This window comes from Heliconius melpomene, chromosome 7, assembly GCF_056956725.1.
Source record: "Heliconius melpomene rosina isolate 202511_hmr_F chromosome 7, ASM5695672v1, whole genome shotgun sequence".
NCBI classification, from domain to species: domain Eukaryota; kingdom Metazoa; phylum Arthropoda; class Insecta; order Lepidoptera; family Nymphalidae; genus Heliconius; species Heliconius melpomene.
Window position 1 is genome coordinate 10,393,624 of NC_140395.1, and position 16,055 is coordinate 10,409,678.

The 16,055-nt window shown below is 32.2% G+C and overlaps 1 protein-coding gene across 1 annotated transcript in view; it reads left to right on the forward strand.

Moving 5' to 3' along the window:
- LOC146537815 (uncharacterized) overlaps positions 1–4,200 on the forward strand; it is a 37,057-nt gene extending 32,857 nt beyond the window's left edge. The window contains exons 20-22 of the mRNA XM_085187657.1: positions 193–336; positions 2,706–2,786; positions 2,894–4,200. Of these exons, the coding sequence (XP_085043783.1) occupies positions 193–336; positions 2,706–2,786; positions 2,894–2,966 (298 nt within the window). The 3' untranslated portion in view covers positions 2,967–4,200. The remainder of the gene's footprint in view (positions 1–192; positions 337–2,705; positions 2,787–2,893) is intronic.
- The last annotated feature ends 11,855 nt before the right edge of the window (positions 4,201–16,055 follow it).

The window sequence follows — 16,055 nt, forward strand, 5'->3', positions numbered from 1 at the left end:
AAAGCTAATAATATTTAATAGAGATCTTACTTGCATAATAATATACTATCTTTTCATATAGTCGATTGATATTTTTAATATAATATGTTTTTTAATATAGTATGACCTACTACCGTACCATTAATTTGAATAGAACGAGATAGCCACATAATCTTTCCGCAAGCTTTACTATGATATAATTTACTTTCTAAGGCCAACCAAAGCTGTCTGGCACGGAGCCAGTTCCACGGGTGAGCCAGCAATGGACGCGTTTTGCGACGCGTGGCACAGCAGCAATCCTGGGAAGTTTGGACTTGCGTCGTCATTGCGATCTAACAAGCTGCTTGATCAAGAAACGTAAGTAATGGCCCATTTATTTAAGTGTGTACAAATTTTTAAACTAAATTTGTATTGTTATATTTCCTATACGTATCTTTGATGCGTTTGATGCGGAAACAAAATAAGCATTTATATAATAATAAATATATCATAAATATATATAATAAATATATATTATTCACTCTAGAAAGCGCGGCTTTGGTCAGAGCGGGAAAATTGAAAAATAAAATCCTGAGTGAGAATCGAATCTACATCTAACATATAAATTTCAAATCATAATAAAATATACATACTTCATTCCAAATTGCAAAAAACGACCACAAAACCATAGATACAAATTGACAAATAATAGTACCCACTCAACGCTAAGCCAGCAACGATCCGATCCAAGTCTGTAAAGCGTGATATAGTGGGAAATCTTGGGAAATTACACCTCGCCACCTTGTTGCAGTCCAACAAGCCGTCCGAAACGTGTGTGCGAACTGAAATATTAGCTTTGTATCACATGTGCTATACGAGTATGTTGCATTGCTATTTACGTAATATTTTTTTTTGATTAAAATTGTAAGCCATATATTTATAAAATTACTAGTGGACCCGTACGCGGCTACGCCCGCTTGAACTATACGAATATTTATTAAATATATTTATGAAATTATTTTCAGTCTTCAATAGAGAGATGCGTTAAGCAAGCTCATTTTGACATTGTGACGTTTTCTAACAACAGACTTTGCAAATCGTTGCCTAGCAACGACAGTTGTTATTAACATGGCGGAATAAATTGCATGTCAAATTAATAAGTATTTTAATATATTGGTATATATCGAAAATATTACAAATATGAGAAAAAAAGTATCCTATATTCATCCCGAGACCCTAAAGTATCTCTATATGAGTATTTTATCACAATTAAATTAGCGGTTTGGCCCTGATTACGTAAAAGACAGACAGACCGACAGACAGAGTTACTTTCGAAATTATAATATAGGTATGGAGGTATGGATATGTATAGAATTATTAGTTTTGATTAATTTTGAAATATATATAAAAAGTACTACAAAGAAGGCTAGTTCTAGCACGGGGACAATATCGTGCGTGTAAACGTGGCAGATAGTGGGTTCGATTCCCTCTCAAGAAATTGACATGACAATGACATTCGTTGAGTCGTCACTCACGCATAATACTTCCAGAATTCGGGGAAAAGTGGGAAATAGAAGTGTCTTTATGGGTGTGAGTGTCTCAGTACTAGGCTCTCAGGTTCTCTTTGTCGAAAAGTGAGAAACGGAGAACACTAGTTTCCTTCTGTCTACCCTAAATGGGAAAACGCGTGAAATGAATAAAAGAAAATAAAGGATATTAATAAAACGTCGTACTTTGTCTGTCCATAAGATGATCTCGCCTCTACGATGCACTCCAACCGATCAAAAACCACAAGCTTTATTGACTTCACTTATATAACAGAAAAATATCCAGAGACTTGTGCGACCTCGTATTTGGGTCATCTGATATTTACCACAGTTGAGATTGAAACAATATTTTCTCTCGAAAATATCACTCTTATTTCTTAATTCAAGAACGGAATGCTGAACATTTATATTTATATTTTAATCTGAATAAAATTCGTTATTTTCCATGTTTAAATGCAATAGTTTCGAGTATTTCTATGGAATTATTAATTTACTTTAAGCATCTTGTTTTTTATCGTTTCGTACGTAACATAAAAAACCTATACACTGACATATAGACACTGATAATAATATAATTAATTATGGTAATATACCATGTTTCCAGAGGAAACCTAGTGTTACGACACTCCGTTCCCCACTATTTATATTTAAGCTTAATTTAAGAAATTTATGATTTCAGTAATATGAAAGCATTTAACAGTATTCAAAGTTTGCAGATATACATAAAAATACACTATTTATAGCAAACAGAGTTAGGCCAGTTAGGTTACGAATAAAGTTTCAAATAGTAATCTAATAATTAATGGTATCTCACAGACAAAGGTTGCTCATAACTTTTTTCTATTTCACCATCAAACTGCCTGATAACGCAAATTATTGTCGTTTGAAAACAATTATGATTTTTTTATAGAATCCATTATATTTTAAATAATTATAAGCAAAAGTAATAAATTTACTTATGCTCTAAAACTTTCAGACAACGATTATTTCAGGCATTTAAATATATTAAGCGACAATTTCTCTACTAAATATTGTTATTAAAAATTTGTGAAAACAAAAATTATAGCTTATCTGATAAAGAAGGCTATACGGGAGCAACCACTTAAACTGGCTCTAAATATTTCTACTTACCTTTGCAGGCTCTACCTAAAAATAACATATTTATATAATATTTATTTACATATTTATTTCGTTACACAGATACCCTTGCAGTACTAGACTGATCGTCTTGTGTATTGAAGCGACGCCAGTGAACACGGTGAAAAGAAAAAAACGCTCAAAGTAAGTTGTAATTTAAATAACACAACATATTCAGCTCTCAAAGGATCCCTGCCGACATTTACATAATTCATTCCATATGAAATAACTCTCATGTTTTTCTTCAACAGATACCGCGTATCTGACAAAATACGCTTCCTGAACGACATCGAAGATATAAATAACACTAGAAATTCTTTATAGACATATTGGTTTGAAATATATGTTTGAAATCGTCTCGATTTATACGAAAGCTGAATGAAATATTACTGAATTGTTCCTTGAAATTGGATGTGAAGTTAAGAGTTCATTAAAAAGAGAGAGAGAGAGAGAGATTATACCTCCACTAGAAAGCTTATGTTGGTGATGAATTCGCTTTTTTATGAATCGCCGACGATATATTTATATATAAACAAGTTTTGAAGACTGTAAATAATATTAACGTAGATAATACAGATGTTTCTAAAAAGATCCTCGTGGAACATAACGACAATATAAATTTTATTTTGTTTCGACGATTTCTAACTACATGATAATATGAGGGCACTAGCGGTTGCTATCATAACCTACCAAGTTTGTTTAAAACTTAAACCTTACAAGGTATCTAACTTACACGTTATCTCAGAGGAGCACTAGAGAACTAAAATTTCAAGTTAGAACATAAATATTTTTGTTAGCAAAAAAGTTATTCTAACCCAAAAACTTTTACTTGGCTACCATTTAAAGTGCCAGTGTTACTTTATGCCAGTATAAAGTATTCAATTTAAGTCGACTTATTTAATATGACTGACCTAGTTTTATTTACCTTGTGTTTGTCACAATCATATTATTATCGATAGTTTACGATATAATGACTGTTGATTATACAAATTTCATATTTTTAAATTATATGCTTCACAAAAACCAATCGGTAGCTAGAAATCGTTCACATATCAGCCATTTAAAAATACTAATTGTCTTGTACATAGTTCGCTTTTAAAACTTTTTCTATTAAATCATACACCCTGTATAGATAGAAAATATGTAATTCATTATAATGTGAATGTATATAATATAACAGTTACATAGCCTAACTACTGCCATTTTCAGTAGTTATCTATCGGTTCATCAGTTAAACTCCAGTTAGTGATAAGCTTTGTTTAACTATCAAAATTGTGTCGCTGTTTCAAGTGTGGTTGAAAAACTAATTATAAAATTTTATTAAATTACATTATAACGTATAATGTATGGATTTTAATATTTTTCATAAGTTGTAATTATGTGAGAATTTTTATGTGAAAGACACTTGAACAGAACAAATGTGGATGTCTTGAAATATTTTATCTAAACGGCTGCTGGCTCGCATGCTCGCGATTTTGTTATTCTCATTGTGTATATTAGAATTTATTGTACTTATGGGTACGTTTGTTTTTTAAAAAATAAAGTTTTTTTTCCTAAATTTTTGTTTTATTTAAAAGTTAAAATTATTTGAATTTTTTTAAATTGTATAATATGCTGCTGTGACTAACTTATTTCTGTAGCGGTATTATGGTCTTCTAAATTATGAATTCACTACAAATATAACATTAAATCTACTTAGATATTATTCAATTCATACAATTTTCACAATTTTTGTTGTTAAAATCTCTGTATGATGAATGTTACAATTCTTAACTATTAAAAATTTATACACATATAAAAATAAAGGAAAGAATTACGTTATTTAATAACCTCATTTCGTATCCTGCACATGGCAGGGTTGAAAATATTAAATATTTAATTCCTACAAGTGGGAATCGAACTCGCAACCTAAGCGCGACAGGTTCGATAATTATTATGAAGTGCAAATATTTTTTTATAATTATGTTTTTTTTTAAATTACTTTTGAACTAATGAACTATAAAATATTATAGCCAATACATTTAATAATAAATAATTATACTAGTTTGCTAAACCATCAAGCCAAGCCGCCTTCTTGTCTGTTAAAGCAGCATTGTTGTCAGATACGACGCTTAAACTGTCAGTTTAAACTTCACTAGCGTAGCGTTAAAATATTAATCTTCCTTATAAAACCAGGGAACGCCAGCGTAAAAGGAACGTGCCGTCCTCGAAATTAAAAGGGATTTTGGGTAATTTAAAGGTGTTAGATTATCGTTTGAGGCAACAGAAAGACTCGCTTGAGTCCACTTTAGTATAGAGTATAGTAAAATTAACATTTATAACCTTATGTTAAGATATAATTTTGTATGACAATAAAATTATTTTAAAACATTTATTTAATCTACTGGTAGGACCATATGTAGGTATATATAAACGAGAAGGAAGGCTTGGATATTTTAATGGAGACTCAAATTGTTATGCAAAAGCTTCATTTGGCATCGTTAGGCTGTTTGTGTTAGATTTAATTTTTTGTGCTCACTTGCAAAGTAAAAAATGTGGGGAATCATATCCAATTATGTTACACGAGGGTTGGACGTGGGTATTTAGGATAAACCCTCTCTAAATGCCGTATAATCACAGCTTAGCGTTTTAAGATTTATCGCTATCATATTCTATTAAATTTTGTATGCAAAAATTATAATTTTTTGGTGTTTCTTAAAAGAGTAAGTTTTATCTTGGGGCATATCAAATATGGATAGTGCTGAATAAATTATGCTGAACGGAATGTCCTAATACTAGGTTCCCTTGGACTGTCCCGCTATATGCATGAAGCTGATTTCAGATATTAACAAATTGTAAAGGCCTTCGTATATTGTTCGTAAAATCGAACCCACGATCACCCTGCTAACCGGTCCAGTTTACATCTGCGCTACAAGTATTTGTTTTGGTAAGTAAGTATAATTATTGTAATAAGGTCAATTATAATAAAATTATAATGTTATTTTACTTTATCTGTCACTTAAAAAAATCCTCCACTTGTAGTCGTTATAATTACGGGAATTTAAGCGTCGTTGTGGTTAGCGTTAAATAAACTAGTAAATTTCACTTATACTGCTGAAAATTGGGCATACACTTCTTAAAGTGAAACACAGAGGTCAACGGCAAATGAATATTTTGTTTTATTTTTGTAAAAGGAAACTGCATTTTAAATGGAAACAATATTCATTAAGCACTTATATTAAAAATGAAAAATCTCTAAGAATATTTGAATGAATTTTATAATAATCACAACTAAATAATAATGGAAAAAATAAACAATAAAAAACCCCAAAAAAAACCACCAAAAACAATACGAAAAAATATTCCTTCAAACCATAACAGTTTGACTATTAAATCGACACAAGCAATTTGTCGGCCAGCATTTAGTCCTTCACGTAATCCAATTTACGAGTGCCCGGACGCGTGAGAGCCACCACCGCGAGTCTATCTGACCCTTGATTTGATTCCAATATGAACACTGAATAGTTTGGATAGTTTGAAAGTTTCATCTCACTGTGATTGCTTAGAGTACCTCAGTACCTGTAGTACCTTCCAGTATGTTATAGTGGAATTGAGAGAAGAATTCAATTTAGTTTTTTGGTTGTACTGCTTTTTTAAGCGTTACGCTGTATCCCTCTCAATCAGGATAGGCAGAGGGATCCTAGTGCTGAGATACTCCGTTATTATACTTACAAAGCTTTGCCTCGACGCCACTCGTGGTGCAGCGGCACAAGGTGTGACTGTAACGCGACGGTTGTGGGTTCGATCCCCACTCGAGGAAGTGAAATATTTATTTACGTTTATATTTCCATTTCTTCGCTCTGATGTCGAGGCAAAGCGCGGCGTTGAGTTCTGCCACTCAACACGCAATGCCTCCAGAATTCGGCAGAAAGTGGAGAATGGGATGTCTAATACTAGGTTCCCGCCGCCTACCCTGCTGCGGGCGCATTGCTAAAAGAAATTAATAATTAAATGAATAAAAGTTCACTCAATTGGGAACAATATTATAAATTATTTTTAAATCATATTATAATTAAAACAAAATTTAATCAAAAGTAATTTAAATAAATCATTCGAGTACACACACAGGGCGCACCTCAAAATAATTTCAGTACAAATTAAATTTTAATAGACGAATTCGTAACGAAAGTTTCACATATTTAGGGTTGCATATTTTTCGAATAATTTATAATATATAATTTTCAGTTAATGCCACGAGTTTTTGGTATGCAGAGAGAACTTTATCTTAAACACTTTGTGCCCCAAATTCTGCCAAATTCACAAGACCTTGCGTGTTAAGTAAAGGAATTCCCCCGAGGGTGAATATAACCCCCAACCCTAACATTTATAGTCAAATATGCTACGGCAGTCAAATATATACGGCAAATCAAATATTTAACGATATTACTTTAAATACAGGGTGAGTCATATTGAACTTTCCGATTTCAATAAGGTGTGTATTAAAAACAAAGCGACATGCAGTAAAAATTATTTTATTGTTTGAAAGCACATAACATGCAGTTTTAATTTAGTTGGTTTTAAAAATGATATCCTGTAAATGTCTACCTCCATTGACCACACACTGCTGAAGCCTTTCCCGGAAGTTGTCCATTACTCGTCGAGTCATATTCAGCGGAATAGCATTGATTTCTTCCGTGATTGCAGCCTTCAGTTCATCGATGGTTCGGGGACGATGCGTGTACACCTTTTCCTTCAGGTAACCCCAGAGAAAGAAATCGCAGGGGGTTAAATCAGGTGATCTCGGCGGCCACCCAACGTCACCTCGCAAAGAAATGAGATGACCGGGAAACATTTGTCGCAGGATTTCCATTGAACGCCTGGATGTATGGGCTGTAGCACCATCTTGTTGGAACCAGATGTTATCGTTGTCATGATTCTGCGTTAATTCCTCCAATTTCGGTTTCAGAAAAGTTTCAAGCATGTCGCAATACCGAGCAGAGGTAACTGTGACGACTTGACCATCTTCTTCAAAAAAATAGGGACCCCACACACCAAACTCTGCAATAGCGCACCACACTGTCACTCGAGGGCTGTGAAGTGGTCGTTCGTGTAGGTTTCGTGGGTTATTCTCAGCCCAGTATCGAAAATTCTGTTTGTTGACAGTTCCGGCGAGGTGAAAATGTGCCTCATCACTGAAGATCAAAACAGCAGTGCGGGGGATCTGCTGAATGTCGCGGCATAAATTTGTTCGTGTGTCTAAGTCTCTAACTGTTAATTCTTGCACTACCTGAATCTTGTATGGGTGAAACTTAAGGTCTCTATGCAGTATTCTGCGGACACTACTGAAAGATAATCCTAGTGAAGCGGCATGTTTCCGAACAGAACGCCGAGGGGATTGTTGAATTGAAGCCCGCACTCTATCCACGTTTTCCGCTGACGTTGACGTCCTAATTCGGCCTTGTGGTCTTGTTTTTAATGCTGATGATGTTGCTCTAAAATTTTATACCCAATTTCTGATTGTTGGTCCAGTGGGAATGGGATCACGTCGACCAATAGCAAAATGTAAACGGAACGCACGCTGTGTTGTGATCACGGAGCCGCCATTTTTAATAAACTCTTCAACTACGAACGCACGATGTTGTCCCGACCAAGCCATTGCTCACACTAAAACTGCATGTCATGGCGCGTCTAATGACACCATCCCCACCCTTCTACTCCTTCCCTTCTTCGTGCAACGTCCTTCCAAAACCGGAAAGTTCAATATGACTCACCCTGGTATATAATTGGTATTGTTTTTTATTTTGTTTAAAAAAAATCGTTTTGATTAACATAGCTTCTAAAAATAAATAAAATGTATCAGTTGGGTGATCTTCCATTTACAGACCCTGGCAACCCTATAAGCGGATGATGCTGCCATGGGAAGTTAATCATAGATTTATTTGAAAAGCCCGGTAGTTTAATTGAAAGAGCGTCACTTTGCGGTGGCCATTGTCCGTCTGTGAATGAAATGTGACGCATTTACAGTATAGTAAATTGTGAATTTGGGTTTATATTCACACGTTTAATCGTGGTGGTATATTAAATACTACTTTTAACTCGCAGGTTTGCTTGCTATAGGCAGAGGGAATCTGGGAACCTAGTGTTAGTACACTCTGTGAACTCTTCCTCTTTGCTATATTCATATAGATTACACATAAAAAATATTAGAAGCTTATAGTTGTACATGGTTCATTCAAAATGAGTTCATCATCTGTAAACCTTAGTTTGTCAAGCTCCTAAAATTACAATCCTAAAATTGGTACAAAACCCTCGGTGGATGATTCCGACTCGCCCTCGACTGGTTTTTTAACCGACTTCTGTAAGAAAAGGAGGTTATCAATTCGACTGTATTTGTTTTTTTTTTTTAATTTTTTTTTTTATGTTTGTTACCTCATAACTTTTAACTGGGTGGACCGATTTTGATATTTTTTTTTTTATTTGAAAGGTATAGCTTCCCGAATGGTCCCATTTTTTTTTTGGTCCATGTCTGACAATGGTATCCATGAGAAAATCACATAAGTCTTAAATTTGCATTATGCATGTGCGCGACTAATAGCCGAATAACTCAATGTCGCGCCAACCGATTTTGATGACTCTTTTTTTATTTGAAAGGATACACTTCAAGGATAATTTGGTGAAAGTTTGGTTAGGTTTCGATTGAAGATTTTATAATTTTGAAGTCGGTGTCAAACTAATGCTACAACACCTTTACTACAATATCTAATTACTAAGCCTGTTTGTTTTACTTGGCACCGACTTCAAAATTATAAAATCTTTATATAATTATTTTTCACTTTTTAGTTCCTTGTTAGAAGTCGGTTTTTGTTTATGTTAAAAATTTATTTATTAAATAATCCTAAGGTTCTATAAGTAATATTATATGCAAATTTGGTATGGATTCAAATGACATTTGATGATCTCCTTTACGTTTTGATGACACCAGGATCGACATCACTTTCTTTTTTTCACAAATGAAAATAGAAAATTTTATAAAACCTACGTTGTTGCGTATACAGACGCACTTTAAACTCCTATACATTCTACAGTCAGTGTTAGTAAATATTGATCCGGAGCATTCCATACTTTTAAAAATAAAAGTTCGCTTAGTAAACAGTACTGGCATTCTCATTTTACTCTCCGTGTGTGTGCACGTGACTAGCTTGGTTATTCACCTGGTGCCTTTCGTTGTTTATTTTTATAGCCAAACCAAATTCACGCCCAAATAAATGTTGAATAAAATTCTGGGGATGTTAATTAAGTTCTTGCCTTTATGGTCCCCGCCCACGGAACCCGTAATGAGTGTTAGCGGATTGTGGAATTTTATTACTGCTATCGAGAAAAATCCTTTCGAGACGAAATTAGAAAGCTGAAGCTTTGTTGCGGTCGCAAGTCTTGTTTATTGGTTTATATTTTCAAGCAGGATATCTTTAAGTTCAGCTATTTTCATTGAGCTGAAAGGATTAAGAACCGTTTTGCAACAATGCGTTAGAATATTTCCTTTTTTGATCACAATTATATAGATTTATCAGCGGAAAGTGGGAAACGGAAGTGATTTAACACTAGGTTCCCTTGTACACTTCCCAATATGAAGCTATATCATATAGTTTAATATATGATCTATATATTGTAAAACATTTTTTAATTTTCACTTTAGTTAAGAATTTTTAAATGAAATTTTTCAAGTAGACGTTGGTTTGGCATTTGAAATCTGAAACTGTTTCAAACGTTAAATTCAGCACATCAGATGTCAAAATACTGTCATCACCCAGAGCTCGAATTCAGGGGAATGTACATGAAAATTCATGATTGATTGGCAGCAGTTTGCCTAAACAATTTGAAGAATCGCTGGGCAAACGCTACACCAGGTAAGTTGTGACAAGTTCAGTATTTCAATTGAAAATATATCATATATTTATTATTACGATAGGAACGAGAAATAAAGTTAATAAATCTTTTATGGGTCTGAGCATACGTGTATATAATAAAATTCCACAGTGTATTCTTAGTTTGCCACTACAAAAAAATTTAAATATCTGTATAAAAATTCTAACAAATAAATTATTACACTGTTCAATAATATTTAGAGGATAAACATGTATGGAATTAATGTCTATTGAATGTAATGCAGGATAGCTGCCAGCTAATGTAATAGATTGTACCATTGATTTTGAAAAGAGCAACTGTTGAGTTTCTTGCCGGCTCTTCTCAGCAGAACTGCCCTCCGAACCGGTGGTAGCTTTTTGTTCATATGTTCATTTGACGATTCAAAAGTGCTTATAATAAGTTTATTTGAATAAAGAATATTTTGAATTTGAATTTGAGTTATATTTATACGTGTTTTTAATACTTCACAGATGTGTTAGCAGTAGTATTGTATTCATTATGAGTTTATAGTAAAAGAAATGTTAATACGAGTACATTTGAATAAGTTGTGTTAAATAAAGAGAATTTGTTATGATATTGGTATGAGTGAAGATAAGAAAATATAAATGGAATACTTTTGTTAATCTATATGTATAAAAGGACTTGTCCTCACTGACTGAGGTAAGACGCACGCACAGCCGTAACCGCTGTGCGTAGAAACGTGAAATTTGGACAAATGTTTACTTTCATAATCTGGACATCCACTAAGAAGGGATTTTGGAAAATTTTAACCCTAAAGGGGCGAAATAGGGGTTGAAAGTTAGTATGGAAAAAAAATTAAATCGGCACCGATTCTTATAAAATTTGAAATTCAGACACTTAAAAGTATTTAATTGAACACGTGTTTCATGGTTTTCTAGAATTCTTTCCATAAGGGTGCAAATAAGGGGTTGAAAGTTTGTATGGAAAAATTCTTAAATCGCCACCGATTTTTATAAAATTTGAAATTTAGACTCTTAAAAATATTTCATTGAACACATGTTTAATGGTTCATTAGAATTCACCCCTAAATACGTAAGCGAAGATGCGCGCGTCCGCTATTATATATATATATATATATATATATATATATATATATATATATATATATATATATATATATATATATATATATATATACTATTAATATTGTGTTAGTAAGTGTTAGTTTAAGTAGAAAGTGTTAATAATAAAGTGGAGGTTTATAATACATCTACCCAGTGAGGAGAATTTTCTTTCACTTCAGAAGCGGGGTACAGGATGGAGACATGCCCATTAGAGACTGAAGATTAGTGTTATATATAGTATATTTTCTTTTCTATTGAATTGTGTTGTTCACAGATACCATTCTTGTTCTTCTTATTATTTTTTTTTCTTTTATGGTTACTTTTATTAAGTAATTGTTTCTTATTAGGGTATTTGTTATATTTAAATTTGTATTCTCGTTTGAATCACTATAATACTATATTTGTAATTACTATAGAATTTGCTTATACTTAAATGAAAATGGGTTTCGTTTGGTTGATAGTAATTTCATAAATTACAGGTACAAATTGAAAAACTCTGACAAATCCAAAATCTAACAGACGAGGTTTATTTCCTCTTTTCAGTGAAACACAATTTTAATTTAATTTCCTTTTCTAACTGCGAAATACATTAATATATTAAAAATATATTTATAAAGTGTAATGTTTCATATAAATTTTCCGCTAATACTCAACATACAAATATAAGTTAGTATAAAGGTTACATCCAGCCATAGTTTATGGGCGACCTCATAACTAAAGTCAACACGTCTACATAACTTAAAATTTCTTAGTGCAATAAAATATTTCACACAGGGTATGTAAATCTTTATTTCATTCAGTACACATTTACAAGTATTTTTTTTATATATTGTAGGGAAAAATATCCTAAGATATATCATAAATAACGGTAAAAATTTTTGTTTATTATAATTTATTTTTCAAGCAAAAGAAACGTCTTGCTCTCGACTTTATCAACTAAAATTTTTATTTACTCGTCTTTAATATTAATAAAATTGATCAAGCGGGAATCAAACTCGCTCACCGAGGGTTCTGTCTTCAAGAGGGGTCAATTTTATGGTAGTAAGTCAATGGGAAGTAAGTCAATTTTATGGTAGTAAGTTAGTGACCATATGGTATATATACCTTTAGTTATATCACAAAGAAAAAAGATTACCAATTTACAGATTGTTCTTTTTATTAGTGTAAGTACTCATTTCTTGCCAAATTTCATGTTTACAGGTCAACAGTTAGTTGTCTATAGGTTCTGATAACGAGGTGATTTCATTCGTTATGCGGCATGAGAAAAACAGTCTTAACAGACGGACAGACAGAAAATAAATACACAGATAAATAATAAACTGTTTTTTAAGTGTTTCATTTTTTCTTGTTCACAAACCCCTAAAATTACAGCTTTTTCTCAAAAAATAATAAATCTTTCTGCAAGCACACAATATTGTAAATCATAAATATATAGCTGTAAAACTAGTACCACTTCTATTTCTATAACCGGGTTACAAATAAATCAAATAGTGTGATATTTCGCACGCTATGTGTATTTATCAATTGTATTTTTACAGCTTAAACCAACAAGGTCAGGTTATAAAAGTAAGAATTAAAATAGCACCTGAACACGAACAGCTTCGATTTTAAACTTACCTGAAGTATATTCAACGAGACAGCTCAAATGGGCCTTTAGATCATTTAAACCTATATTTCAAAAGGATTCTCGTATTTTAGGAACTTTATACGCTTCTTTGATAATATAAGTTAAATTGTCATTGGATTGCTAAGAGTTCTATGAATTATAAGCGAATTTTAAAATAGTCTAATAGTAATAGGTATTTAGTTTTACTATAACAATTCGATACCTATCATCAGGCATCGTTATATAGTTGAAAAAGAAAATTTGTAATTAAATTAAAATTAATGATTATATTTTCATTATCTGATAAGATATATTGCGGCGTTATGTTACACCAAGTAAAACAACAACGCAATTATTTACGAGATTATTATTTATAAAAACGCCAAAAAAATCATGTCTGTTGTATGAGGCTTCTTTAAATATTTATTTTATTTTGTTTTTAGTATATTTTGTTATAGTAACAAAAAATATCGGCTGTGAAAATTTTAACTGACTATCTATCGCTATGGAAAAAATATAGCTACAGGACGGACAGCGGAGTTAATGATAGGGACCTGTTTTCCCCTTTTGGTACGGAACCCTGAAAAAAGCAAGTAATTCATTAAATATACTAAAATTTAAAAGTGGTAATTCATATTCTCAATTGTTGATTTGTTTAACAAATTAACACCTTGGTTCTTAAAAATTAGTTGCTAATTCCTTAACAATTACTAAAGAACCTTGTATTTAAATGAACGCACCTTAACAAATTACAAAATGGCTACTATACTTTATAAGCGCAAGTAATTATACGTAATAGCTTCATTATTACTGCGATAAAGAGAAGATCGAACTATATTATTTTTAGCATACTATAAATAAGCTAACGTTAAAATATTCGTAGAAAAATTCTACCTCTAGATTCTAAAATTCCTTCAATTTTTACGGCAAAATGAAACTGGAGTCAGAAATAATGATAATGAACTACTTTAGAGTTCGTGTGCTGCATGTTTTCTGAGCACACTCATTAGCTTCCAAGCTATTTACTGCTGCAAGTTAAATCGTTTGCGCAGGTGTCTTCTGGAAATTTTCGTTCGAAGACAAGGCAAAATTAGATTTTTTAATTAAGTTTCTCTTGTGTTGATACTGTAATAAAGTATGTATTAATAATATGTTGGATTTTTTTTTGTTTTGTGTTAGTTACATAGTACGAGAAATTCTCGATAATTATAATTTTATAATTAATATTATTTTTATAATTAATATAACTCTGCTTCGTTTTTATTAGTTACTTTAATTTATGTCATTCATTTATTTTAGCTTCACGCCGCATCCAGTACATGTTGCCGGGTAAGTACAGGGAACCTAGAATTAGAACACACAACCCTTACAATCACACACTTGTGCCCTTACGCTACGACTGGCCTCGATACACATATTATATGAAAATAAACATAACGACATATAATAAGTTAAACAGAAAATTCTTGAAGAACATTCCTTCGTCCTCGTATGCCTAGTCAAGGGATTCATAAACGGAATACCTTCAACAGGCCAGGGACGTTGGATGGACGGGGTTCTAGCAAATTCCGTATTTTGTAAATCTTAGTTGATATAATATGAAATTATATTTGATAACATAAATACTTATAACGTCTTTCGATATTTAAGATATTTTAGAGTAAAAAAAACCGAGTACTTCCTTTATTGAGGGCGATCTTCTCCTGATTGTATCAAATACTTTTCTGAAAACCACATCAAAAGCAGTTCATCACACTGAAAGCTTCGTTTTTTAGATCACCATTATATAATACCCAGTTGTAGCAAGCAGCTTCGTTTGAGCATCTATAAACCATAAACTTTTGTTTTCCCGTTCCTGCAAGAATTTCGAAATATCCTCTTTTAAACACTGCTTAAGGAACCCGCATGATGAGTTTTAACTTTTCTACGTCCAGTTGTGTTGTATGTACACTGCTTGTCAGTTATTTAGCTAATAACGGAAGAGTTATATATATATATATATATATATATATATATAATATAATTGCCTACGTGTAGGATAGACTAAAGATTCGTCTACCCTGTAAAGGGCGGTACGATTGGTGTAGGTTCGATTCGGTACTGTGAGCGCGATTCATCGAGAATGCCTTAGAAAATAATGATAAGAAAAATAACGCACGGCAAAAGTAGGGTAGTAGGTAATCCTTGATCGTTTTTTTAAAAACGAGCTTGATTAATATAATATAATTATATTTGTTTATAAAAACTATAGATGATAAAATTATATACTACGATGTTCTTTTTAGTTTATAATACGTTATTCATTAAGGAAAATAATTTATAATTAGTTATTTTAAACATATTTTCTATAGCTAGTAATTGGGAAACTAAGCGACGGTTTCCTTCCTAAAAATAAAAAGTACGCTTCGAAAACACCCCGCAGTATTTTCATTTTATTTCGCGTACACTCGTGTGAGTAGCTTAGGCATTCACCTGGTGCTTTCTATATTTTATTTCAATAGCCCAAATTTCCGCCTCGCAAATATTCAACAAATGCTCTTTGTTCCATATTTGCGAGGTGGAAATTATAGTTCTTGATTATTTTAGGCTCACATGGTTTTATTGGTGTGCTGCTTATTAACATTGTCAATCCATCCATACAATATCAATGTAAAATAATCCACGAAATATTCAAATTATCCACATACATTATACTAATGAAAGTATGTAAATATAAATAAAATTCTAATTATAGCACAAATTCTATAATAATACTCAAGAATTCAACAATAAATAAGAAAATTTTCATAAATTCCAAATTCAAGCCATACTTATTTAAGA